Source organism: Coturnix japonica, chromosome 1, assembly GCF_054131305.1.
Source record: "Coturnix japonica strain WE chromosome 1, WE-NBRP24, whole genome shotgun sequence".
Classification (NCBI taxonomy): domain Eukaryota; kingdom Metazoa; phylum Chordata; class Aves; order Galliformes; family Phasianidae; genus Coturnix; species Coturnix japonica.
In genome coordinates, this window is record NC_140663.1 from 73,098,860 (window position 1) to 73,126,728 (window position 27,869).

General features: G+C 45.1%; 1 protein-coding gene and 1 long non-coding RNA gene across 2 annotated transcripts in view; both read left to right on the top strand.

Annotated features, from left to right (window-relative positions):
* The first annotated feature begins 633 nt into the window (after window positions 1-633).
* On the top strand, window positions 634-11,046 carry LOC107319672 (uncharacterized). Its single transcript, XR_001557878.3, has 3 exons — window positions 634-763; window positions 2,921-2,993; window positions 10,916-11,046. It is a non-coding gene; the product is annotated as an uncharacterized LOC107319672 (long non-coding RNA).
* Window positions 11,047-25,942: 14,896 nt separating this feature from the next.
* FSTL1 (follistatin like 1) overlaps window positions 25,943-27,869 on the top strand; it is a 34,517-nt gene continuing 32,590 nt past the window's right edge. Inside the window, exons 1-2 of the mRNA XM_015874796.3 lie at window positions 25,943-26,023; window positions 26,121-26,180. Of these exons, the coding sequence (XP_015730282.2) occupies window positions 26,021-26,023; window positions 26,121-26,180 (63 nt within the window). The 5' untranslated portion in view covers window positions 25,943-26,020. The remainder of the gene's footprint in view (window positions 26,024-26,120; window positions 26,181-27,869) is intronic.

Here is a 27,869-nt window from a genome sequence, read left to right on the forward strand (position 1 = left end):
AGCATTAGAGCAGATCCTCCCTGACTAAAACACTGACTAGAAAGAGAATTTAACATCTGAATTATCTGGGTGCTCAGTGTAGTTCAGGAGAGAGTCCAGCTTTTTTCTGAGCTCTTAATCTTTTTCTCAGGGACTTTACACACTTTGCCTAATATTTGGGTATAGAGCCATTTTTAGTACCAGACATTTTCATCTAAGATTAATGCAGTGGGATTTCAGTGCTGCCAGAGGAAAGTCCCTCAGTACCATCTATATTGTGCTTTTGGCTAAGGAGGCTTAGAGCCATTTGGCAACTAAAGGATGTAAGTTTGAAAAGGGACTGAGGGAGTGTTTTAGTTGCCTCGTGTTGGGCAGGAGATACCAAAAGAGTTCATGGGTCACATTACAGGGTATTTACCGCGATGATGAATGCTCTTATTGTTACTGCTTCTGGTGGAGGGACTTCAGCTCCCAGACTGGACACCAAAAATGGAGGAACATCTGTGGTCATAGGGCATTGTGGGCATCTACCCACAGTGTCTTTGCGGCCCTGCCTTGGGCCTACGTTTCTGAAGTTCTTTGAGAAGAACTCCCTCAGGCACCTTGGGAACACACCGTTCAGTCATGTCGTGCTCATCTTTGTTGGTGATACTTGTCTGTTCCTTTTCTGAGTTTCCAGGGCTGGTAGCCTGGCAGCTGCTGCATTTGGAAAGCCAACTTGTCAGAGGCAGAGAACAAAAACAGATGTTTCAGACACCCATTGAAGACCCGCTGATGCCTTATGGTGAGCTTACATGAAATGCTGATTTATATTCATTTCTGCTTATATAATGTGGATCCTTTCAATCTCCTGGTATTTATTTTTAGCAGCCTGATCATTTGCATGGAAATGCAGTCTTGTTGCTTGGGAAATCTGCATGTCCTAAGTCACTGTTTGCAGTTTCTTAGTCTTTTGCAGGCTGATAGCTGGCACTTGGACATAGCAGTATCATGGAATGTCTTTTATTTTTGCTTTTATCGTTCGTCTGCCAAATTCTCATTAATATCCATTGTCTCTGCAAAACAAACAAGCAAACAAAAACGGAAATAATGTTTGCTATTGATGTTTGTTATTACTAATTGACTGCTGTGGTAAGATCACATTTGCCTATTTTATATGGACTTTTGTTCGTTTGGATGGTAGATTACAGTTATTTGTAACCCCACACATATTTATATCTGAACAATTCTATTCATCACAATCAAAATTATTAGTGACTAGGACACACAGAACCTTAGTTCAACAAGCTGAAACAGTTTCACTAATACAGCTTTTGTTATGTTTAAAAGCACAGTTTCATTATTCTAGTCAACAAGCCAAAATACCGATGATGCCACTGTTGGAGATCATTGTACACGTCTTATCAGGAACACTGCAATTTCCTGCCACTTCCCAACCTGAAATGCTTTTGCATATTTTCTTGGATGAACACTCATCAGTGAAAAACACATCTGGGAAATTGGTCTTCACACAGCATCAGACAGCCTATGGCAGCTGAGGAATGCACTTAGAGTAAAAGGGAATAAGGGCTCAAATCTGTGGTTGCTCTATTTAGATCTGAACTGTCATCTCAAAGCAGAGGACGTGCTGATCATCGCACTGTTCTGGCTGTGATTGCTGAAGGAGAAATTATATAAAAACCTACTGCTAATCAAATGTTGGTTGCAGAAAAGGTCACTCTCTGCTCTGCAGAAGGCAGCATCTCTTCTTTCTCAAATAGGATCGGTCCCCAACATCACAAGCAGGGCACTACAGCCTTGCACAGCTTGTCCCCTTACATAGCCTGTCCAGTGATACCAAGAACCATCACCACCCCTGTGCTCTAGCAGCCACACAAACCCATGGCACCATATGAACAGGGCAGAGCAAAACAGAAGACGTGGCATTTTGGCAGAACTTTTTCTAAATGCAATCCACCAAGGATCGAGTAATATCAGGTGCTCTTTCAAGCTGTGCAAAGTGAGAACTGGCTACCCCACCTTGTGTATCAGCAGGCACCAGGTCTCTGGTAGCATAAAGCTGTGCTTTCTTTTTCTCAAAAAAAAAGATAGTCTTCTGGTCTATCCAAAGGGCTGCAAAACAGGCGTGGAGGAAGATGGGCTGATCGCCAAACCTTTCCATTAGGCAAAATCCCCGTAATTTCTGTTTCACCTTGCAGGAAAGTGAGCTGTGCCCTCTAGTGGCAGAAGAGAGATTAAATATATCTAAAACCGTAAGAAACCTCCAGTCCTATCGGCAGCCCCTCAGCAGGATTTGGACGTGCCTCCAGTCAGACTTGTGCTGCCAATGAAATTCAGCTGATTTTTATGCTAAGGGACTACACCGCTGCAGGCAGTGCTTTCTTGCTGCAGGCAGAAACAGCAAGAGGCATCTTTGCTCTTCCCAGACACAGCCTCAGCCAGACTGGCAGATTTCAGATAATTCCTTGAGCAACTCATTCAGAACGTTCCCCGTTCCCAAGCTGCTCAGATATTGCAGCTCCCAAATACTTGGCCATGGTTAGCATCATTTGAAGGCTTCAGTACCGACTCTGTTCTCTATATAACAAGCTGTTTGCATGGCATAATTGTGAAGCTTTTAACAGTTCATGCTGTGAACAACAAAGTTGATGGTCTCGGATATGTGTAAAAAGAAAGCACGGGAGTTTTGCTGCTTGAAAGAAGAGCCCAGACCAAATGCGAAACTGTAAATCTTTTGTTTCCTATGCACAAGGTCTCTGTGCTTCCAGAATAATCTGCACAGTGGCCACACTGCTCCTGGCCTTGGTGGCACCCATTGCACCTGTGACCACAGCCTCGAGCCTTCCCGACTGTTTTCCTTTTGCCTCAGTTGCTTCTTTCAATGTGAACTACAAGTCACTGAGGTATGAGATCCTTATGTTTGCTTTTCCTTCCTTTACAGGAATGTGGCAAAATGTTTAAGGTGATAACAGCCCATGTTTCTCACTGATGAATATGGCAGGAAACTGTTGCAGGTAGGTGTCTTCCATCTGTTTACACTGTGCTGTTCCTACAGTGGAACTGCTGAGAGCCATGTCTGCAGTGTGTGTGACTTGGGCACTGAGGAGAAGCAAACAGAAATGCAGTTCCTAGTGTTCCAAGCTTTAGTGGTATCTCTTCTGCCACGTTTGTGCTTTGGGGCCTAAAATCAACAGAGACGCACAAGACACAGTCTTATTCCCAAATGTGTTCCCAAATGTTGCGAGATATGTCAGGGTGGCATCTGAATGTCACTTGAGTAGCTAATTTCATTCCTTTTGTTCTTAGAGCAGCACAACTCAAGCAAGAGCTGCTTGCTATTACATCCACTCCTGCTGATGCAACTTTGCAACTTGAATCCTGAATAAAATACTATTGTTTTACCAAGCCATTTACACATCCAAAATGATTTCCAGCATCTTAGTAACCACACGGAGGCACACTAGCCAGGAGTCAGAAAGTACAGAGAGGGTTATATGCAGAGTTAGGGAGGGAGAGAGAGAGAATGCATTTCCCTATTGCAGTGGTTATAATGGCCCCTAAGAGGGTAACACCCATCCAGCATCGCTTGGTGCACTTCATTTGTGGGTCTGTAGCAGCAAATAAAACAATTTTGCACACTGCTGCAGCTGCAAAAACCTCTTGTCAAGTGGAGTAGCCTGTGGTTGGCTATTACACAGTTCTATGATTACCAGGAGATTCTGGTATGGAATCGCACTCAGGAGAGCTTAGGTATGCTTAAAGCATTATTTGACATAATTAAAACAGCTTGTTTGAGAAGACTATCTGATCAGTCACACCAAAAATAATTGCCAGGGAAGTCTGGTGTGATGGTCTGTTAGCTTAGAAGTGATTTCCCTAGCTCCTTGTATGGTGGGATGCTCAATCTACTCATCTCAGCGGGCCTGAGAAGATTGATTTCAAATGATAAAACAATAGATTGAGTCTTATTTTTAAAGGTGTTCTACAAACAGAAAAGGACCGCACAATTTTGTGATGTTTATTTCTTCACAAAATACACAAAGAACATAAAACTGTTGGCTTGTTGCTTTAATATTTTTTTCTGATTGATTTTTTATTTCGGGTGAGAATGCCAAGCATGAAAATTCATTAATTTTGTAGAGATTTTGCTGAAGACCCAGCTGTGAAATGGGAGTTTTATCAGATCTGAACTGAAAGTCTTAAGAGGTATCAGTTCTGTTAAAGGGAATCCTTGCTCTTTGATATAAAGTTTTTTAACACAAAGAAGACACAAGTCACTTTAACTTTCAACTTTTCTTTTTGCACAAGCAAGTATCAGTAACTATATATTATTGTTGCAGCAAAAGCTATTGCTATTTGAAAGCAATTTTTAAGGATTCTAAATTCAAAGAAGTAGAAAGGAGTACCTTCAGCTTATTCCTTTCAGTTTTGGGCCCCCCACTACAGGAAAGACATTGAGAAGGCTCCAGGGAGACCTGATAGCAGCCTTTCAGTGTCTAAAGGGAGGATGTAAGAGAGAAGGGGGGCAGATTCTTTGACAGGGTCTGCTGTGATGGGATAAGGGGAAATGATTTCAAACTAGAAAAGAGGATACTTAGATTGGATGTAAAGTAGAAGTTTACAGTAATGGTGGTCAAGCATTGGCACAGGTTGCCCAGAGATGTGGTAGATCTGGAGGCATTTCAGATCAGGTTGGACAGGTTGCTGAGCAACCTGTTCTAGCTGTAGATTTCCCTGTTCATTGCAGGGAAGTTGGACTAAAAGATCTTTAAAGGTCCCTTCCACCTCAACCAATCTATGATTCTATGATTGAGGTTCTGGAGCCTGTCTACAGAAGGGCAATGAATTGGTTGATGGAACTGGGATTGTTCCTTCTGGAGAAGAGGAGGCTCAGAGTAGAACTTATTTCTCTCTACAACTCCTGAAATGTTGTACTGAGGTGGGGATTGGCCTCTTCTCCCAGGTAGGTCTCAAGTTGTTTCATGGGAAGTGACCCGGATATTGGGAAAAATTTCTTCTCAGAAAGAGTGGTGCATTAGAATGGGCTCCCCAGGGGGGCGGTGGAGTCACTGTCCCTGGAGATGTTCAAGAACTGTGCAGATGTGGCACTGACAGACATGGTTAGTGGGTGTGGTAGCGATGTGTTGGCAGTTGGACTGGATGACCTTAGTGGTCTTTTCCAACCTTAATGATTCTATGATTCTGTAATTCTATAATTCCATTCTACCTTTCAATTTTTTGATAGATTTTTCTTGCCTGGGGACTGTTGGTTTTGTTCTGTTTTGTTTGTTTTTGTCAGATGCACTCAGTATATTAATCCTTTGAATTATTTATATATAGATTTAAAGTCATCCTTTTAGAACTGAATATAAATCTGGCGTATGAAGTTTCTGCATGTAAAGAGTTTTTTCTTTCTTTCTCTTTTCTCTTTTTTTTTTCCTTTTCTCTTTTTTTTTGTAAGTAATTATTAAAATACTGTCTCAGTCCACTGGTCTCTGCAGAATCATAGCAATGTTACAGTAAACAGAATATATGGAAATTCAGTGTCTCCTTGTAGCTGATGGGGAAACATGATTCTGTGATACTCTTCTTTCATGCAACAGAGGACTGCAGGAAGCAGCCTGCTGCTGGAATCCTTTTCTATGTCTGAGAGGGTAACATGGTGGGTGATTCTGATATCTACTAATTCATTTATTTGTAATGTCTTCTTTAGTCACACAAAACATCCCTTATAGTGTCATGCTAGTTGCTTATATGCAATCTGCTGTTTATGGTGCATTAGAATGTGTATTAATGAACACTGCCAGTCCTCCAGGGGAGATTCCTGTATTTTCTGTAGTGCCCTAAAGTCTCTAGGCTTCTATGTATACCTAGATATTGCTACAGTCCATATTCCATTGTGTCCAAATTACTTACAACCAGATGCCAAAACAAAATTCAAAAATCCTATTCTCAGACACTTTCATCTCCATTATGTAGCCTGTGTTGCAATGTTATGTCATTTTCTCAGTCTTTAATAGCAACCTCAAGTTTTGAAAGGAACTTCACACTTCTCCCAGTCCATTTTCACCTTATTTAGCTTTAAGGAGCATCTCATGCAAATGTTAGACTTAAAACATCAGGTTCAGTTCCCTTGCCTCCTGAAAATTCCCATCAAGGACTCTGGCAAATCATTTGCTTTTGCCAAGACTTAGCTGATGTTCAGTATTAGAGAAATAGCATATTATTAATCAGTCTCTTGGGCTGTGGGGCAGCAAAACTACATTACTCAGTTACAATAGCAATGAGATCATGAATTCAGGTACATATTTTCATATACGTAGTGCCAGACATCCAGCACTTGGTGGTCTGCAAAGCCTTGTGCAGCTTCTGCTGCTCTGTTCACATCTTCACTTGCCTCACTTTGTCTGTCAGCTGGCAGATGTTTGTTCAGCATGGCCAGCTGCATTCGAATCATAGCATATCCTGCAAGGGCAGGAGATCTGGGGTCCAGCCAAGCTCTTCCTCTGTGGTACCTGCAAAACAGGTTGGGATGGGACAGGACGGAGGACATGAAAAGAAACTGCTTTTGTCTGGGAGAGAAAAAGGTGAGCTGTCTTCATTTCTTCTGCTTGTCTTTTAGTGGAAAGAGTGTGAAAGTCAGAGGAGAATAAGATAACTAAGGAAAGTTTATTTTTAAAGCAAAGCCAGACTGCCCCATACACCAGGCATTTACTGCCATTCCACCCCAAGGATTCTACAAAAGTGATTAGCTGCAGGAATTTCCATTAAGCTTGAGTGTGAGATTACTATTAGCCACCAAGCAGACTTGGGAAGGGAAGGGAAGGGAAGGGAAGGGAAGGGAAGGGAAGGGAAGGGAAGGGAAGGGAAGGGAAGGGAAGGGAAGGGAAGGGAAGGGAAGGGAAGGGAAGGGAAGGGAAGGGAAGGGAAGGGAAGGGAAGGGAAGGGAAGGGAAGGGAAGGGAAGGGAAGGGAAGGGAAGGGAAGGGAAGGGAAGGGAAGGGAAGTAGAAAAGGGAACAGAACTTACATTGGCTCCTCTGCCACTTAAGTCTGTAGGGTACCTTAGCAGAGCTTGCAGCCACTTGACTGGACTGTCATCTCCACAGAAGCAAGTGGGCTTGATACGACAACTTGTGCTGAAAGGGTTCCTTTTGGAATATAACAGAGTGGTAAGAAAAGGCACACGATGCCTACAAAATCCTGCTTGTACACACCCTGCTTCCCAGATTCCAGGGAATTTAAGAGATGTGACTGCTCTGATAACCTTTCTAATCTGAAGGGGGCAGTCACATCTAGAGGACATCACTGGGGTTGGGTTGTGATGGGAGTCTTACAAGCACCAGCATACAACCAATTACACAAGCTTGTGTCTGTCTCTGTTATGGGGGAATTAAATTAGCAGGACTGAGGGATGCAGTGCATCAGCAGAGACTTGGAGAAGGAGCTTGCAAAATGTCTGCCTGTCCTATTCCTCCACATGAACAATTCTTCTGCTCCCTGAGAGGGACACTTACCTTGCTTGAACAGCCTGCACTAACTGGAAGGGAAAGGGTAAAATCTGAAGCAAAATATTGTTTGAGGAGCAGTTTCTTAATTCTTAATTCAAATGTGTTGACCTGTTTTCAGTCTTAAACAGTCCCTTTACTCATAAATGCTGGGACATTTCTGTTGTCTAGGGGGTCGAGACACTTCAATTTGCAGTATGGTTTTGCTGCTGCACGCAAAAGGAGTGAAACAAGCATTGAGCTTCCAGGAGAGCTCATGACATCATAGCCAATGATGTTTATTGCTTCTTCCCTCTGCTAAGCATTCCTAGCTGATGTGAACAAAGCCCTACTTCTTAGGTTCTAAGAGGAGCTCTTTTCACTATGTTGCAAGTAAAAAAATCTTGTTTGTTGTTACAGGCTGCTTTCAGATGCATTTTGCCCTTGGCTGATGATGACTGAGCTACCATTCAGACAGAGTCCCTGCAAAAGTGCACCAGATTTGGCCCACTGTATCAATTTCTACATTTCTATAGGCTTTATTTATTTTAGTAAATCTAAACATGAGCTCAAGCACCAGATTGCCACCCATCATCTGCACTGCTTAATGGTTAGCCTGCTCCTTGGCCTGTGCCTACTAGCTCCAGCCTGGGAAAGCCCAGATATCATCTGAGCAAGAGCTTATGCATGACTGGTCCCATTTATTTCCTCGTGAACAAACAAGCTTTGAGTCTGAACTCAGATTCTGCTCAAGGCAGAGCCCTCTGTATGGCTCAGGGACAAAGCCCAGGGATACTTCTTTTGCATTTCTGTTTGGCCTCACCCAAGCTTAAAGAAGGCTCTGTGAGCCAGATTCTGCATGGTCTCTACTGCAATACATTTACACACATTACGCTGCAACACAGAGAATGGAGGAGATTATAGGATTAACATTCACCCTGAAGGCAACAGGGCCTGGTGAGCTTTTTGATGAGACCAAACTTGTATGTTTTCTGCTCGTGATTGGGAAGATAGGAGGTCAGGTTAAGAAAACCAACTCTGCTATTGAAATGCCACTGCTGAATATGCTTCAGAATATGTGCTATAACATAAATTTGAAGCAAGCCACACTCTGAGATTGATCCTAGGTGCTTTTAATATCTAAATAATCTCTGAGGATGTGGGGTGAAGCCCAGGATTCACTCCAGATTCAGCAAAATGCAACCTACAGCTTGCAGCACTATTGCTGTCATTCAGTGGTATTTCCAAGCTTCCTCCACCCTCCAGCAGTGGTGGGAAGGCAGGCAGGAGGAGAGCTGGGAGAGAGCTACTGCTGTGGGCCATTCACTACAGCAGACATTATGCTGTTGCTGCAGTTCAAGTGAGTTTCCTTGCCTGGTGTTTAAGGAATGTCTTGAATCAGTTTTGCATTAACATTAGCTCCTGCTTTGCCACTGGCAGCTGCATCAGACCTAGAGATCAGCTAAAAGCTGGTGCATCCCGAGCTGCTCCTGGAGCTTCCCTCAGGCTTTCATCCCACTTAGCTGCATTTATTTATCATCTGTCTCTATTTCTGTCAGTTTAATAGAGGAAGAGAGGGCAGTGATTTTGTCTTTCATGCCGTGCTGGCTGCCTCCAGTTACTCCCCATTGCTTCTCACCATCCTGGATATTGCTAGCTCTCCCATTTTCTTGACACTGTCTTTTTTGGACTCGCTGTTGAGGAGAGTTACATTTGCTCTGTTTCTTTGCAGAGCTTTCAGTAGCAAATGGAGCTGATACCAGGCGGGCAGATATTGCTTCACAAAATTTCCCCTTGGAAGACTCTGGAACAGCTGCTGAAGGGACAGTTTCACATTCAGAGCGGCACAAATCTACCGTGAAATGAAGTGGGACTGCTACATCTCCATGACATATAGACTCATTGTCCATAGATTTCCTTAACACAGAACGGATGCAGTCAGCTCTCTGTTCTCTGCAGAGACCCATTTCAGGGTCTGCTCTCCACCCGCTCAATAGAAACAGCCATCTCAGACATATCTGTCCCTGCCTCCAGCTGTTTCAGTCTGTCAGTATCAGGTGTAGTGTCTTCCATAGGCAGTGGCACTCTGCCCATTCACACCTCCAGACACCTTCTCAGTCAAGCAAAGCATGCTGTTGAAACCTGGGTGCCCCAAGACGGCTATTATCTGCTCATTACTTCAGCAAGTTCTTGAAAAGCTGTTTCATTTTACAAGGGTACCTATACAGATGTGCTCCTAATATAAGCCTTTTGGGATTTCAGTGCATAACCTGAATTCCTCTCCTTGTAGATGCCTTTGGAGATATAAAATGTCTCCTTTCTTAGCCATATTTTGCTTGTAACGCTTCTCTTTATTTTATAGCTGAGTTTTGGCTCACCTTTCTTTTTGATAAAACCTTTCTTACAACGAAGATGCTTTGCTGTTTAAAACCCACTCTTCTTCCAACACACCCCCTAAAGTCTTATGGTTCCTACGAGAGTGCATTCTAATGCAGATGATGTCTTTAGATGAAAATCAAACACTTCCTTGTTATTCACTCAGTGCATAATAGATGCTGCAGATTCCATCACACATGCTCCTATTTCTTTTGTGGAGGCAAGGGCAGACACAAGAGAACATCTCACTGGGGATCACAATGATGTCTGGCAGCTACCTGTACTGCAGAAGCCATCCTATGAAGCTCCTGCTCAGAAAGATGATGATGAGATCCCTGCCTAACTCCTGGTGCAGAGCAGCTGTCAGCCCAGTTCACACTGTTGTGCCCAGATCCATGTCAGATGCTTTCTGTGGTCCCATCCAGTCTCAGCAGTGCAGGGTCTGTGTAGCAGCCATTCCCTCATCCTCCTGTGGCTGCTATAGCCCCAGTGTCATTTGGCAGTTCCCTTGGGATGGGCATGGTGTGCTGCTGGCCATCCTGTCTATACCAAAGGCAATGTACTGGTGGGAGAGCTTTGCCCTTCTGCTCTGCCTACACAGAGAATTAAGAGATGCATCTGTTGGCAAGCCAGCCTGTTCTCCAAGTTAGGAACTACTGAGCCCAGAATTATTGCTGCACAAATGTTTTATTCTTTAATGCAAACCTAGACAAATAATTAATCAGAGATTTACTATGTCTCTGCTTCAAGTTACTGCAAGAACTCCTCACCTCCACTTACTGGAGCATCTTTATAAGGATCCCCCCAGTTACCCCATGCTACATCTTAGGGCTGAATTTAAGTAGGAAGTCCACATCATCTCACTGCACAACAAAAAAAAAGCCTTTTGCTCTTAAACTGTTTTGGACGTTCAGAAAGGCAGCCAACCCTCAGCCTTTTCAGCTTGCTATTTGGTTTCCTTCAGCTATCAAACAAATGTACCGAAGCGTATGAGATTGTCCCAGATTTACACAGGTAGGAATGAAAACATTTTGCCTGGTATTTTCAGATGACTAAAGTGACTTTGTGTTTTCAGATCAATCTGCTGGAGAATGACAAGTACAGTGAAGAGAAGGGAAATTTCATACTTGTGTGTCACTGCACAAGTCAGCTGAACTTGGATTATAAGAATAGAGCAAGAGAAAGGAGTTTTGGAGGGGGAGAAAGGGTAAGTCAACCTTCAGTCTGTGTACAGACACTTATTAATGTGGTATTCAAGAGAAGTGCTGTTCTCCCTCTACCTCTGCAGTATCCTTTGCACAAAATCTTGAAGAAAAATTGCTTTGGCTCTGTCAACACAGATTGCTGCTACTTTTATTTGGCATCAGCTCTGGTGGCACTGGGCCCTTCAGGTTTCTTGTGCCATATCTGTCCAGTCCCACCCTGCATTCTGCCTCTGTGTGAACTCATTTCCCTCTCAAAACCTGAAGGGAGACCTGCATAGCTCTTCCAAGCTGAGACAGAGATGTGCATAGGGGTATATTAGCCTCCTGTTATGGTGAGCCTGCTATTGACAAACAGGCAGTCATGAGCTGGTGGCAGAAGCCTGGTAGCTGATGTCTGCAGGGCTGGGCTTCCAAGTGCTAGAAACATTTTTCACTGCATTATTTGTTGTACTGGCCTTGCTCCCTTGTGGGGCACTATGCAGCTAGCGGGAGTGCTTTGGCCCATGTAGGTTATGCCATTTTCCCAAAGAGCTGCTGCTGAAAGGATTTTCTGGCCGGCATAATCACATTTACATGAAGGCTTCTGCCAGCTTTGCTATATTGCTCAGGGGTAGAGAGCGGGCTGAGGGTAAATGACAGTCTTGGAGATAGTGTTTTGCCAGAAAAACTTTTAGTGTGGCTTCAAGTCTTAAAGACTGCCATTCAGGTGTCATATCTCTGGTTATTTTTAGTCTGCCTTTTCAATGTACAGACCTGTATTTTCTTATGAAAAATGTGAAATCTGCCAAGTTCAAAATGCATATTTTAATTAACTCAGTGTTTGCTCGAGAGAAAATGATACTGCTGCACTTTCATTTGATGGTTCAAGTAATACTTGCAGGGTGTTCACCCCTGACCTGCAAGCTCTCATATTTAAAATAATCAGGGGAGGGAAGAAAGACATTTTTGGCAAGGAAAATGCTGTCCTCAGGCTATTAATGCATTTTAATCCCCAACAGAAAATGAAATCACTTTGGGCAGGTGCCAAGCAATGCAATTACTTTCCTCTGATTTCAGGAAGGACCTCCTCTTGAACAACCTTTCTTGCATGAAGTAAGATCTAGATTCACAGGACTTCATTCTGCTGTCAGTTTATACCCATTTTACACCAGTACCAAGACAATGCCTGAGTACAGTTTCCCTAGATAAACAAAACAAAGCCAGACCTCATTGGTGCTTTTATTTATTATTTGTATTATGCCTATTGGTCCATGTTTGCTGTTACTAACACTGGACTTCAGGCATGCAGAGCCAGAGGGTACATTTTTTAATCTGATCAGGCTTCTGAGAGTAATTACCTTTAAACTTCCTAATTTGCTTGTCCCCTGATAGTGTTACTAAGAAAGAAAGTTATCTGAATCTAGCCCTGCAAGGCAGAAGGTCTGCAACCATCATCAGGCTGATAAAGGGGCAAGCAAAACTGGCCTCTTTTCAGGAGGGGGCCAGCAAGGATTTCCAAAGGGCAGACTTTGAACTGTTTAGGACTCTGGTAGGGAGGGTCCTTTGGGTAAAGAGGTAAAGAGGTCCAGGAAGGAAGGATGCTCCTCAAGAAGGAAGTCTTAAGGATGCAGGAGCAGGCTGCCCCCCCGTGCCTCAAGATGAGCCAGTGGGGAAGAAGACCAGCATGGATGAACAAGGAGGTTTTCCTGAAGCTCCAGGAGAAGAAGAGAATCTACCTCTTGTGGAAGAAGGGACGGGCAATTTGTGGGGAGAAGTCCAATTTCCAGTACAGGGAGACAAATGAAGCACGAAAGCTCACTTCAGTGCTTGAGAAATCAGAAATCAGAACTCAGCCTGAAAAAAATTCAAACCCACATCTCCTGACCAAGCCAGCTGTTTGGCTTCTTCCTTGTGGGCATCAAGGGAGAGGCCAATGCAAAGGCAGCAAGGCTGCTTGACCTGAGAGGAGCAGAGTGCAGATGTGGGGGCATGGTGGGAAAGAAGCAAGGATGGAGAAGTAGCAGAGGGGAGCAGAGCAAGGGATTGGGGAATTTCTGGAAAGACAGCAAAAGAGATGGGGTGGAGCAGAGCCTTTTGTGAGCAGTGGGAACTGAAGAGGAACTAAGGGCGCACGGGGTGACAGAATGATCTATAGAGGAACAGAGCATGTATGGAAGCTCTACAAAGGAAAATGTTTCTGCACAAACACAAGTTTTCTAGGAAAAAAAAAGCCCTAGGCAGGCTGGGACTGATAGTGAGTGGATAGCTGAGGCTATAACAAAAGCTGCTTTCACAGTGTACAGATGGAAAAGATCTTAACAGGACCAAGCCAGAAAGGCGTACAAAGAAAATCAGTAATGAAGAACCATTTAGCATTTGAACAGAGAGAGCTCAGAGAGCACAGGCACTGAGAAGATCCTACTAGCACTGAACATGGGGCAGTACTGCTTAAAACATGGACAGCAGACCACCTGATGTAAACCACCATGAGACTGGAGTCACTTTGAGCTTTGCTGCTCCCTGCCATGTGGCTGCCAGGCTGTGGAAGTGGAGCAATGGACTCGTAGCAATGGAGTCATGCTGTGGCTGGGGTTGATGAATAATTAATCTCTCACCTTCTGCAAAGAAACTGAATCAGGAGGAATTGCTGAGGATGATATCCTGGGTTCCCTTGGGATTTCCATACCTTCACATCCTCTCCCTGCAATAGAGAGAAATTATGAAGTCAGTGGCACATACATGGTGGCATCCAGCACTTGTGAGATTGAGAAAGGACTGGAGAGCAGAATGTGTGCTGTAAGTGAGGACAATTGAGTGAGTGGTGAAAGCACCAGAATGACTTTGCACAGTAATCACAAGAAAAGAGAGAGACGTAATTATAATCTACAGCTGCGTAGGCTACCGAGACGCAGAGAAAGCAATAAGAGAAAACTGCTATTTACAGAGCCTAGCTGAGATCACCTGTCTGCTCTGTGTATCAAATATACTCTTTGTACTAAACACTCAATCTGGGCACCGGCAGTTCAGGCTGGCCCAGGAAAGTGGCATGTTGACGAGTGTAAGGAGACAGCACTTGGAGCGGCTGCCTCTTAAAATACTGTCAGTCCTGAAGATATGCCCTGAACGATTCACCAAATAACACAAGGACTGTGAAGAGCAGGAGTTGCTCTTGATGACCTACTCACGAGTGACAGACCCAGAGAGAAACCTGACAAAAAAACCTAATAGCATTGCCTTGCAATGCACAGTTTACAATCTGGGGGAGGGCATAAATGAGGAAGTCTAAGAAGGGGTTGTGACAACTAAACCTTCAACAAGACCTCCACAGCAGTTGCTTTGAAATCAGGCTCAGTTATAGTAAAAGAAAGGAAAACAGCACTCCAGATAGCTAAAATAATAGGAAGGTGGTAGCATACATATGAGCTGAAGTCAATGCACTGCCTTGTCTGATTGTCTGAATTTTCTCTGTTGTATGCTTGACCACAGGCTAAGTTTGAAAGCAAATCACAGTCTTCCAGAATGTTCTTCACAAGCCTCAAGCTTCTGTACCACCAGGTCATGAGCACATCATTCTAAAATCAGGAGGATTCAACCTGCAAGTGAAAAAATAATCAGGAGAAAACAAATAACTTCAGTGTATCTTGAAATTGCATACAGAATAGGGGGAAAAAATGGAGGAAGAATATGTGGAAGGAATACAACTGATAGTCCAACACTGAACAGTGTCTACAAATAAATTATTAGAAATAGCAAGTGAAGCAGACTGTGGGATGTGCAGGATTTTAAAAGGAAACAAAGAAAGCAGACTGACCTGTGCAAGAATAACAAGCTCCCCTGGCTCTTGCAGACTCTTGGAATGAAAAAACATTGTCTGCAGAGACAAGACTGAGGCTGAAGGATAAGGAGAAACAGTGATTCCTAGCCAAAAGGATACAACAAACAAGAACAAGAAGAAGAAAAAAGAGGGATTAGTAAGGGCATTTTGCTATAGTGCTCTGCAGAAAGAAAGTAAAAAGTAAATAAAGTTTTGTGTCATGGCTTGAAAGCTCAGGTAGAAGGAAATATTGGGTGCTGTTGCCCAAATGAAAACAGAACCACAAGGAATGAATCATCTTTTGTATTATTGGCAGCAAGTGACAATCGATGCAATCAATACAAGAAATACCACAGCCTGCTAATTGTGATTTATCATTAGAAGTTAGATCTTGTTTACCTAACCTGTTAGCTTACAGATTTTCCTGCACTGTGGCAAATGCCACAAAGACAATATTCACTTGGTACGGAACGATGCCTGCAGTTCTTCAGGAAAAGGTAGTGGAGTAAGGTGGTTTAGGAGAAGTCCGTGCAACATCATGTGCTGTCTGTGTGATTAATGTGCCATGGGGTTGTGAGGAACTGGGAAGCCAGCTATTGATCATAGACTCATAAAATCATAGAATGCCTTAGGTTGGAAGAGACCTTAAAGATCATCAACTTTCAACTCCCCTGTCACGGGCGGAGCTGCCAACAAAATGCGCTTGATGAAAACACACATTGAATTGCTATGCAAGATGTTACATATTATGATTTACAGTTTCTGAGCTGGGCAGAAAGATGCACAACAGGACCACGCACTCCAGGTCTCATACTTAATCTCCATTTGAAAAAACAAGTGAGTTCTGGCCCAACCTGGAGAGCCAGGCTCACTAAAAATAGCGGGTGCTTCCTGAGGCTTTTCTTGTTTCCTAAAGTCCGTAGTTTAAGACACTAAGAAATGTAAGCTCTTTAGTGAGACTTAAAGAATTCCTTTGTGAGGACTTCCATTACTGTCAGGCCTGCTGCACTTGTCTTTGAAGGGTTTGGCCAACAGATATCTACAGGCTGAGCTCCCAGAGAATGCACTGCTTAAGCAGGAGGGCTCAGATGTCTCTAATACTGATTTGAAGAAGCAGAGTTATGAGCAAGAGGGTCCAAATACCCAGTGTGGATGTCATATAAGAGGGAAGAATGATGAATATACTTTCTTTCTGCAAGTCAAGATGCTTTAATCAATTACAAGTTGAGTGCTCAGGACAGTAGGAGCTGAGTGGTTTTATAGCTTTGAATTACGTGTTACCCAACCTTAACCATGTGCCAGTCTCCAAACCTGAAGGTCAGATCAAGCAAATATCAGTTCTATTGTTTATGAAGTGCTACTGTTGCACGTATTCATAGAATCAGAGGACAGCTTGGGAGAGAAGAGACCACTCGAGTCTCAAATTCATTCCCTTATTCCCGGCAGGCTTCATTCTAAAGTTAGGTAAGGTTGCTAGTGTTCAAATGAGTCCTAAAAACTCAATTCTGAGCCACTTCCCTTGGCTCTGCTGGTGGGATTTTGTATGTGTATGTGTTAAGTCTAGCTGGAATTTCCTTTGCTGTAGCCTGTGTTCGTTTCATCTTATTCTTTCAACCTGGACCTTTCTGTAGAGCCTGGCTTTCTCATAGCCTCTTCTGTAGTCTGGGATAGCCATTAGGTCCCCCACAGCCTTCTCTTCTCCAGGCCAAACAAATTCAGGTCCCTCAGTCCCTCTTCCTACATATTTCAGATACTTGACTTTCTTGGAGGACCCAATTTAGTATATCAATATCTCACATGACCAGGGAAGACCAGAACTGGAAACTGACGCAGATGCAGCCTCATGAGCACTGGACAGAAGGGAAAGTTGCCTTCTAGGCAGAAAGGATCCAGCCTGCACTGGGAATGGGGGCTTTGCAAGACCCCCATTTTATCACTACTCAACTTAATGCAGTTTTTTCCCAGGCTGATTCTCCAGCTTATTAAGGCAGCCGTTCCCTTCAGTGCATCCACCACTTCTCTGAGTTTGATATCTGTGAACTCTTTAAGGTGTTCTCTGCCTCCTTTTCCACATTGTATGTTACATTATACTGGTCCCAGAATTAACCCTCTGAGAAATATTGGCTTTCTAGTAGACTTCGAAATATCGACCACTATGTTTTGAGCCCACTTGTCCATCCTGCTTCTCCCACTTTGTAGTTCACCCATCTAGTCCATAACTACCCACGTTGGCCAATTTTCCAGTAATCCAACAAGTGTTTTGCTTGGGCAGAAATACATACGCACCTACACATCAGCCATCGTAGAGTTTTCCTGTATCACATTTGGCCACATCTTCCGTGCTGGCAACAGATCAGCTGGAGTAAAGCTCTCTGGAAAGTAGTAGAATGAGACACAGGGCCAGGACTTGCACATGGCAGTAAAGCTGTCAGGGAGTTATGGCACATGGCCAGAACTGCAAGCTGTGCTATGCCAATCACAGATGGGAAGTGAAAATTTGTGACATTTTGTACTTCAACCCAAAATCTGAACAGATTTTCTTGAGACATTAAAAAAAAAGAAAAAAAAAAAAGTAAAAAAAAAAAAAGTGGTATTTCTCAGCCTGATTTAAGTATCATGCCAAATTTCATAGTCTTGCTGCAACACTGCAAGTACGGAAAGTAAAAAGAGGAAAGTCACTAAATGATGGGGGAGGAGTTTTTTATTTTATCTTAAGGAATGTGTGGGGCTGCCAAGACTTAGGAGTGTGAACTGCTCCACAAAACCAGAGCAATCAGAATCCACAGTTTTTAACCAGGTTCTCCTGTTTGTTTTTCTACCAGTTAGCCAAAGCTGTAGCTCAAAACGCGAGTATTCATGCTGGTAAATTCAAACACAAGTTCTTGAAGGTTGTGATATGGTCAGTGAAGGGTCCAAGAGAAAAAACAAATGAAGGAGATGCCTCCTCTCTGTAATCTAAAGCTCTTGTTACAGCTCTGTGAATTTCTACCCCTTTCTGGAATGGTTGGAAAAACAAGTCTGTGCTGTTAAAACCATTCTTTTCCCAAGCCTTCTTTCAGAAAGCAATGATGCTATCTCAGTGAGAACTCAAAAGGAAGTACATGTCTGAGGCAGAGAGAAAGAACGGAAAATTTCAGTACAAACGGTGAGTTTTTGGCAGCTGGGAGCTGACACAGTTTTGTAACGCACTGTAAGAGAGGGGTTGTCTTGTTGGCACCGTCGGCCACATTTGTAAGGAATAAAAGCGTGCCTGTTGGAATGTTTTTTCTTCTGCAGGAAATAGAGTGGAAAAGTATCAGTCAGTTTTCAGACAGGGTCCAGTATGTTCCACAAAATGTCTGTCCTTACCTTCTCAGCCTTTCCCTTGCCCTAGCTCCAGCCAAGTTCTTCAGCCACAAGTTTTTCTTCCTCCAGCTGTATGCAGCTTTCCCAGCTACAGCCCACCTCCTTCTGCCTGTATTTCAACTAGAATCAGTCTTACCAGCAGTGTGAACCTCACAGCTGGAGGTTGGGAGTCAGTCCTTACTGTACTCCTAGGTTGCTTTTGCCAGTTGCAGAAGCAGTTTAGAGAAGGGAGGGCATTTACCTTCAATGCAGAACAGAGTGTCAGGGACAGGATGGGAATTAAAGGAGTTATATTGGAACTAGCCTCCTTATGCTGAAATAGAGAGAAGTCACTGACCCTGGATGGCATGGAACGACCAGGAATATGTAGGACAGAAATGACAGAATATGGACTATGAATGGAAGGACATAGTTGGAAGTAGCTGAGGTGGAGGGACGTTGGACTGCCTGAGGAGCTCGAGAAGGGAGACTGGAAGCAGGAGATGGATGTCTGGGGGAATGCCAACGAGGAGAGGGTGGGTCTCAGGGCTCAGGTACGCAGGTGCTTTGGGGACTGAGTGAATAAAGCAAGCAGAGGCACTGACCACAGGGAAAAGGGGACTTGAAAGAGAAACCAGCCATGGGGAACAAGAAGGCAAGGCAGGAATGAAGGAATCTGACTGGGAACACAAGGCCTGGTCATGCTGTCAGTAAGAGCTTCCAGGGTCTGTTCCTACACAGCATCACTCCTCTGTGATCTGTGGGAAACACTAGGTACATAGGCAGCATCCTCACCTTGTGTTGGCCCATTTCAAAGACTGCTGCTTGATCTCTTTTGGTAAAGGCTCCAGCCCCGCTGTTGCCCTTGGAAGTTATCTATCTGATACCACAGCGTGACATTTTATTGTTGCTGTTGTTTTCATGCTTTTTACTGTGTTCTGAAAAGCTCTGAAAGGACAGATGAGAGCACTGCCAAGTTGAAATACTTCAAAGCATGAGGACGTTGATCTTCTTACTGAACAGCACCTCAGAAGACATCTGTGTATGCTTTTTGTGTGACCTGATCACAGTCTGTTCTGAGACATCCTGTACCTGCAGTGACTGACTGCAGTGTGCCCTCTGCTGTCTTGCTGTCTGCACAGCTCAGTATCTCAGATCCAGAGAAGCTGAGCCTCTATTCAGATGCAAAAGCAATTCTGGCCCCCTATAAGCTACCTAAGAATTGTGTTGCCAGAAGAGTCCTCCCAAGAGAGAGGCAGCTCCTGGTCCAAAGCTGCTGTGGAAGGTGCTCTGCAAATGGCTTTGTAAAGATCTCTTAGATATTCATTCTGCAACTCAAAAGGATACTATGACCTCAACCCTAATTTCTTCTACCATGAGCAGTGATTGAAAGACATTGAAGTGCAAATAAACACCAGTTTTTGAGAAGAAAACCACGCCATGCAGGCAGCCATGTGTAACTTACACCAAAGGAACACTTCTATTAATGACTCTCTTACATGACTAGGGGTCAACTTCCCACTGAAGGGCAGATAGCATTTTAAAATTATTTTCTTTCTGTGGCTTTTATCGCTTATTCAGACTTAGCACTCTTTGATGCATCCCTCCAGATCTGAATTTTCCAAGTTTATCTGCCTCAGTTCTGTCATGTTTCTGCAAACATCAATGTTTCTTCGCCTTTTCCCTATCCCCTTTTCTTTCTTCTTGGTTGCAAAAGCTGATATCTCTCCCTGGGCATCCGGTATCTCTACTTTAACATGTGTGAGCTGACAACTAATCCATTGCTTCCTTAGCAGAGTGTCTCATCTGTTCAGAACAGATTTCACTCGGGCAGCGTATCTTGGCAGCCGCAGAAAAATCACGATGGCTTTAGGGAAATTGCCTGATCTTTGCTCAGACTGAACGATGTAACTAAGTTGTTTTTAATTTTGTTTGCAGTATAACACTAGCAAGAAAAGGAAGAATAGATATGAGCCCCAAAGGGGAGAGTAAATCAACTGGGTGAAACAGTACACCATTAGTCTTTGCTAAAATCACCAGGTCTTCCTTCTTTTTGCTGTGCCTGTGCTCAAAAATAAAGAGAAGAGGCCTTTAAACAAGCTTATGCTGATCAGAACAGGGGAACGGCAGCAGGAGGTGTCTCTGTGCAGTCAAATGCATATTTATTCACAATAATGAAAGAAATGAAAGTGGGAAAATTTGTAGGAAGGAAAGAATGCGTTATTTGTGTATTTTCAGTCAGTGTTAGAGTTGTAGGGATTTTACACTAAGTGCTGAATATGAAATATTATCGTGACTGTAACTCCTAATTTGGAGTCATAGCCTAAATTCAAGCTAATTCTCAATGTTCTGTAGGCCATAGTGCCAGAGTCTCAGGGATTGATTCAAGTTATCTAAACTCAAGATCTATCCAGCTCCAAGAAGATTCTCAGCATGGCTGACTGCTCTATTTCATGTCAGTAGTGTCTGGCTTAAAAGAACAGAATGTGCACCAGAGTCTGTACTGAGGTCAGAAAATCAATTCAAGGTGCCTCACCTGCGATCAAATTTCCCTGTTAATTTTCAGAAAACTATCTCTGAGTACCCCATAGGAGCGAGTGTACAAACATGGCAACACCCAGGAGGCTGCTGGGGCCCGTCCAGCTTAATGAACCCTGCTGCGGCTGAGCTCAGTGGGAGGGGGATCCATGGAACAGAGCCTGATGCTGTGCCATTTGGTGGTTTCTGTTTGGAAGGGACTTGTATGGGTCTGTGCAGTAAGTAGGTGGTCCAGCTCCTCCAAGAAGAGGATGATGCTTTGAGGGGGAGATGAATGCAAATAAAAAGCCCCACTTTTTCCTTTCCTTCCTCCAACCCACTTCAGTAGCTTTCCACAGCAGGGGTAATTTGGCCTCCCAGATACTGGGGTCTCACTGGTTGTGAGGAGGTCTCAGAGACAAAACACAAGGACCCTTTCTGCTGTATGCTGCAGAGTTAATCAGTCGCAGTCGTCTACCAGCAGTCTTTAACTAGTTCTGCACAGTGCAATTATACCTCATCAAAGTTAATTTACCAAGCTGCTTAAATGGCTCTACAGCATTTAGTGTGCCTCCTCTCACCACTAGCATCTTTTCCAGCTGCTCCCCTGCTGAGGGTGCTTCAGTCTGGGTGGTCCCAGCAACACCCTGCAGCATTTTTTGGTGTTGTCAGCAGTCTGGAATAGGGTCCTTTCTTCAAAGCTCCTGGCTTTGTTTCCCAGCCTAAGTTACAGAAGTCTTGTGGAAAATGGTTTGGAGGACAAGAGGCAGCGCTGATAATGGGAAACGTCTGTGAAGGATTGGAACATTGGCTTGTAATCCCTGGACAAAACTGCCTCATTCAGAAAAGGGGGGAAAAAGCATGCAGAACAAAGCTCTTGTTTCACTTTGTGAAACGAACACATGATGTTTTCTCTGGAATGTCTCGCTGACAAACAGGCCCGGCTTTTCCAGGGACCGTGGCTCAGAAAAAGCCATAAATGGCTGAAAGGAATGTAGATTCACAGCTAATGTTAATTTGTCATTTCCAGGGGCGAAACAGACTCAGCCACGCCTTGGACAGATTTGGATTTCATGAGGAGTGGAGCAGTGTGAAAGGCCTCTTAGTACACTGGCCCCAGGGATTCTCACCAGATCTAGCATACACCACGTACAGCTTTGCATGAGGACAGAGCTGATAAGGCACGGCTCCACCCTGCCTAGCATATGGTCACCTAGGTAGGCGACAAATGACACTTCTTATTCAGTTGGGGCATGCAACCAGGAAAGGTTGCAAACCCCAACAGGAGCCAAAACTGCTAAGCCAGCTCTTCTGTCTTGAGGAGGCCCTTCTAAATCTGTGCCCTTCAGCTGGAACCTGCCTGTCTTTGCAAGTCCTTTTACAGACCTTTCCTGGTTTCCTTTTGTTCATCTATCACAGCCTGTTGTGCTGCCAGAAAGGAATCTGCCTTCCCCTCTGCCATGTCATCAAACAGTTCAGCAGTCTCTCTGCCGCACTGCAGTGGCCCTGAGAAGGTAGCACAACATCAGAGCTCTCCATCCCAGTCTTCCAGTTTCTGCTCTCTTGGGATAAGTTGTCCAGCTTGCAATAACAACAAATTATCCATTTTGTCTTTTGTCACTAAGGCTTCCAGTCCAAAAGCTTTTTCTCACGCAGATTGAAATCAATGACCTTTTCTTTTGGATTAGCTTTCTTTACAGCTTTGTGTACAGCTATTTATCCTGTTCTTGCACGTAAAAGGTCTGGCATAAATCCTGACCCACAGGGACAACCTGGCTGCAGCAATTAAAGGCCAACATGTTCGAATGCAGATATCTGAAGTCAAGCATTTTGTATATACTTAAAACATAATGCAATAGCCTGACTTGCAGAAGCTCAGCAACTACATTTGCCACCTCTGTGGTACAGCTGAGGGTGCTTATCTCCTGGGGAATGATAGCTCAGACTGGAATGATAACATCATGCCTCTGTGTGAGGGAAAGTCAAAACCCTTTGGTTTCCACTGCTTAGCCCAATGCTGGGAGGGGAATGTATGATTTCATAACATTGCTAAGCAATGACAAGAGCTGGTCTCTAGGGCGAGCTGTATTTACTAACACACTGCACATTTTTCTTGCTAAACGGAACAGTTTCTCATTTTATAAGAGTCCTGAGGTAATGCTTGTGCCCTAGATCAGATGCCCAGACTCACCTTGCCAACTCTCAAACTTTTTCATGGACGAGCAGAAGAGCCGCCCCAAATCTGTGTCCTGAATACTTCAACTGTCCGTAGTTCAATAAGATTGTGTAGACCTCACCTCCCAGTCTCACAGATGCCTGGTGATTCATAGATCTGCTGTTCCACACCCAGCCCCAACTGACCCAGGCCCGATGTACATGACCCAAATACATCTCAGGCAGTGAAATTCCTAAATGCCTTCTAGCAATTATCTCAGGGTCTGCTGAGTTATGGGACAAATAGCTTAATGTATTTGAGAATGTTCTGTGCTAGCAGGTTGCCCGTGCTTGAAGGATGAGAAATAGCTTGCACCATTACTCAGAGTGTGGGTGGAAGAACCTCAAAACAGCTGCCCTATGGGCCATAGGCCTGATCTGCGAGCAGTCTAGGAGATGTTTTTGTATAAGCATAGTATAAGGGTAAAGAATAGTTGGCTACAGGGAGTGAGTTTGAGATGCTCTGACAGTTCTGTAATGGTGCTGAAAGCCAGGATATCCTGAAGCTATTGTTTGAATGAGTTGGGGATACCTTGAAGTTAGGAGAGGTCCCCAGCCAGAGCTGCTGTGCAGAGGTTCACCCCACAGGTCTCTGAGCTCCCATTTCTCACAACTGGATTGCATGGTGCTGAGGCACATAACTATCTCCACACAAGGTCATCCCAGATCTCACTGGGCTCATTAACCTTGCTTCCATAACCTCCCTGTGTGAGAAAGACCCTCTTGGCTCTAGTATTTGGTAGGCCAGAGCTACAAGTTCCACATCTAAGCCACCAGTGATAACCTTTGGTTGAAGCCTGCTTCTGTACAGTAGAACGGCAGGCACTCATTCATTATCTCTCTGTCAAATGTTAAGCTTGCCCCTGTGTGAGAGCAGCGTTTGGTAGGTGAGACAAGTGAGTGTGGCACATGGAAGACCTGCGTTTCATTGCACATTCCATTCTAATTGATAGATTATAATAAGCATCTGAGCTTAAGACATCCCTGGGTTGATTTCCTGCTACATTTACGAGCACTAACACACTGCTGTTTCAGCTAATGGAGAAAGCGCTCTTAATGGTGTGAAGCAGAACTTGCCAGTGGTAAACTACTGCTTGCTGCTTAGCAGTAGCTTGCTGGGGATGGTGTGCCTGGGCTTGCAGAGTCTAGTACATGATCATAGTTCAGTGATACAGGAAATATAAAGCTGCTGAAATGTCATCCTGTTATAGGAAAGTCCAGAAGTGACCTTAGGAATTTCTCTGTACGCCTGTCTGCAAAATGAGGAAGATAATGGGGATGAGGTAGAATGAGGTGATGATTGTTTCCTCACTTATGGAGAATAATGTTGTATTTAACAGCATGTGCTGTGAAATGCAAGCAACACTGGTAGGTATGGAGATGAATCAGGACTCCATGTTCAAGTGTATCTCCACAGCAGCACCTATCTGTATGTTGGTTTGTGTTATAGCCTGCATGATGGATGACTTGTCTTACCTTGATGCTGGTCTCAAGACCTATCTTGCCAGCAACTGTTCATTGCGTTAGTAAACCTCCGTCTGAGGTCTGAATGGCCATGCTGCAGGTATGGTGCTCATTGACTTGAGCACAGCACTGCAAGGACCCTCATCCCTTACAGTCTCTGCTAATGGCTGTGTCTGGTACAGCAGGGGAGAAAGGAGACGTGAGTGATGTGGGTGGTGGGTAGCAGTGAAGTAATGTGGAGAGGGTGATATCATGGTATGGGCGAGAGCTTCAGAAGTAATTTATTGGCACGAGTTTAGCCTGGTTTCCTTAGGAAATGAGGCTTATACAGTCACATTATTGGGTGTATATGTGTGCACATGCTGTAATGAGGGAGAGGCTGCAGCTTTTGAGTAATCCTTATTAGGCACCAGAGAGCCCAAAGGAGTGATATTTACAATGCCCTAAGAACACAGAAAGCTTTGGTTTATTGAATGACAAAGAATGCATCCACCCATGTACACTATTTGTCCACGATTCATTTGCTCTACTTCTCGAGCAACAGCGACGTAGACACTGAGAACTACACTGCTCAGCATCAGCAGTGGAACACTGAGCATCTCTCAGGCTGGATTTTCAGGCCGGTGCCACCCTCAGACAGGAGCAGAATATGCTGGGTAGGATGCTTTATGAAAGCATAATTAGGACTCCTAAAATCAAAACAGAGCAAGACAGCCAGGCTTGAGTGAGCGCAGTGAGAGAGCCAACCTCAAAACCAAGGGAACAGCCCTTGACAACTGCTGTAACAGCAGATATTTGTGTGTTTCAGAATCATAGAATCATTAAAGTTCGAAAAGACCTCTAAGACCACCCATTCCAACCCCAAATAATCCCCACCGTGCCCACTAACCACGTCCCTCAGTGCCACATCTACACAGTTCCGCAGCACCTCCCTATGCATTATTCTGTGGTGTTCACAGCAGAAACGTTACGCACAGTGTATATTAGAGATAATCAAATGCCCTGCATTAAGAACAGTACAAGTGATTTGGCCTGTTTGCCCACTTTGAACTGCTAAGATGTGAAAGTCACACATTGTGAAGCTTTATTTTTTTTTTTTTCCTAAATGCCTTGTTTTTGCACTGAATATTAAGAGCCTCCAACAGCCCGTCTTCTTTGTTTCCCGAGACTGGGCTGTTTAGGGCTTAAATGAGTGCTCATATATCAAATGCTCCTTGGCCATTAAGGATCAGACTTTGGGTTTGAATTAGTGAATTCACATTCTTTCTACACCAGGCTCCTTCCCCATTGGACAGCCGGTCTGTGCTGCCAGGTCCAGCCCCTGGGCTTGGAACTCCAAGCTAAAGCTATTAAGAGGATCACAGGTATTTACGTGCAGACGACCACAGCCTGTCGGACCACTCACAGCGCTATGGGACGAAGCCCACGTACCCCTCCATGGGGCCGCCCGCTCCGTCTCGCGGCCCCGCGGGGCGGTGGCAGCGGGCGGGCCGAGGAGGGGCCGGGCCCGGGGCGGGGGTAGGGGCGGGGGTCGAGGCGGGGGTGGAGCCGGGGGCTGGCGGGTCGGGGCGAGGGGGGGAGACTTCCCCTTCCCTTGCCGAGCGAGCCGGAGAACGCGCTTCTGCAACTCCTCGTGTCCCGGCGGTTCCGGCAGCCCCGCAGCATGGTGAGGGGCCGGCCGGCCGGAGGGAAGTTTGGCGGTGGTTGCGGTGTCCCCTCCCGACCCGCTCTCACCGCCGGCTCTCCCCGCTCCTCTCTTGCAGATCCGGAAAACTCTCCCGCTGCTCTGTGCCCTGCTGGCCGTCGCCCGGCTGCGAGCGGAGGTAGGCGGGGGCCGGGCCGGGCTGCTCCGACGGGTCTATCCCGGGCCGGATGGCGGCGGGGCTGGGGCCGGAGGAGGGGGCGGCCGGCGGGACGGGGGCTGTGGGCTGAAAGCTCCGGGCGAGGGCTGGGAGCCCCCTGCCGCTCCGGCTGCTTTTCCTTCTTTCTCTTTTTTCCTTCCTTCTTTCTTTATTTTTTTCTCTTTCCCCTCGTTTACCGCAATGACCTTCTTCAGGCAACGAAAACCATTAGACCCCCCCTCCCCCCAACCAAACTCGTAAACCCAAAGGTCTGTTGACAGAAAATAAACGGTGCCTGAATTCCCGGCGCTGCAGGCTCCGTAAAAGTGAGGTCAGGAACAAAATATTCGATAATTGTGGCAGGGAAATGTGGAAGTGATTTGGAGCAAATGAACACAAGCTGGGCTGGGATGGGGGGGTGGGGATGGAGGGGGGTGGTGGTGGCGGCCGGGCGTGCTCTGCTCTGCGAAGCGGTCCCGGCGGGGGGACGGGCTGGGGCGGCTTCGCATTTTTTCTCCCTACATATTTGTCCCAGATGGCCGACCCCGCCCTCCAGCATCGCAGCTTGGCTCCGCACAAAAATGTATAAACACTTCTGGTTTCCTGCTGAGAGTTGCCTTGCTCTGCTTCCCAAGCCCCGTGCCGCTCTACCCGCCTTGTGGCACGGATGGGGAGCGCCCATCCGACTCCCCCACGAGCTCTGGCCCCGTCCGACTCTACTTGCAGACCTTGAGGAAGCTGAGTGACCAAGTGGTGGGATGGTGTTTCATCTGCATGTACCTTGTAAGAGACTTTCTGCTGGAGCCGTGGTGTGCCAGTGTAGTCAGTGCTCACGTACATCCCCTCCAGAGCTGTCCTGAAAAAGCCAGAATAGTTTTATCATAAACCAGCCTTAGTTGTAGTCAATATACAGGATCCCTCTGTAGAAAGGAAGTGTCAGCAGTGCATCCATAAGGTCATGGAATTATTCAAATTGGAGGAGAGCCTTAAAGGGAATCTAGTCCAACTCCAAGGTAAGTTTAAGTTGGATGTTAGGAAACACTTCTTTACAGAAAGGGTAGTTAAGCACTGGAATAGGCTCACCAGGGAGGTGGTTGAGTCGCCATCCCTGGATGCATTTAAGAGCCATTTGGATGTGGTGCTCAGGGATATGATTTAGCAGAGGGTTGTTAGAGTTAGGGTACTATGGTTTGGCTGATGCTTTAGTGACTCGGTTGCTCCCAGAGATGATGATCTGGGTGTCAAACCCATGAACATTTTGGTTCAATTCCAGTCCAAGTTCAGAAAAGCATTGGAGTAGAGAACTGATGCCTCAAACACTTTATCTGTTGGGGTTCTTAGATCCTTTGCTGCTGGGTGGTGAGCACCAGGTAGCTCACAGGAACCACCATCTGGGATATTGGGACCTCCTTGTGCTCTGGGGAGAGTGGGCTGTGCTTCAAGGTGGGCTGCTCACATTCTGAGGCACCTTTGGCAGTTGACCCCTTCTGGATGTTCTTCATTGCACCCCCGTGTCCCCAGCATTTAGCAAGATTCACACAGTGTTTCCCCTCTCCTAGGTTTGGAAGTGATGGCTCTGTTTCTTCTGTTTCCGCCGCAATCTGCACTTAGTGCCTTTCAGTATGTACAGAATATTAACGCTGAGCCTTGAGCTTCTAATCCATTTGTAAG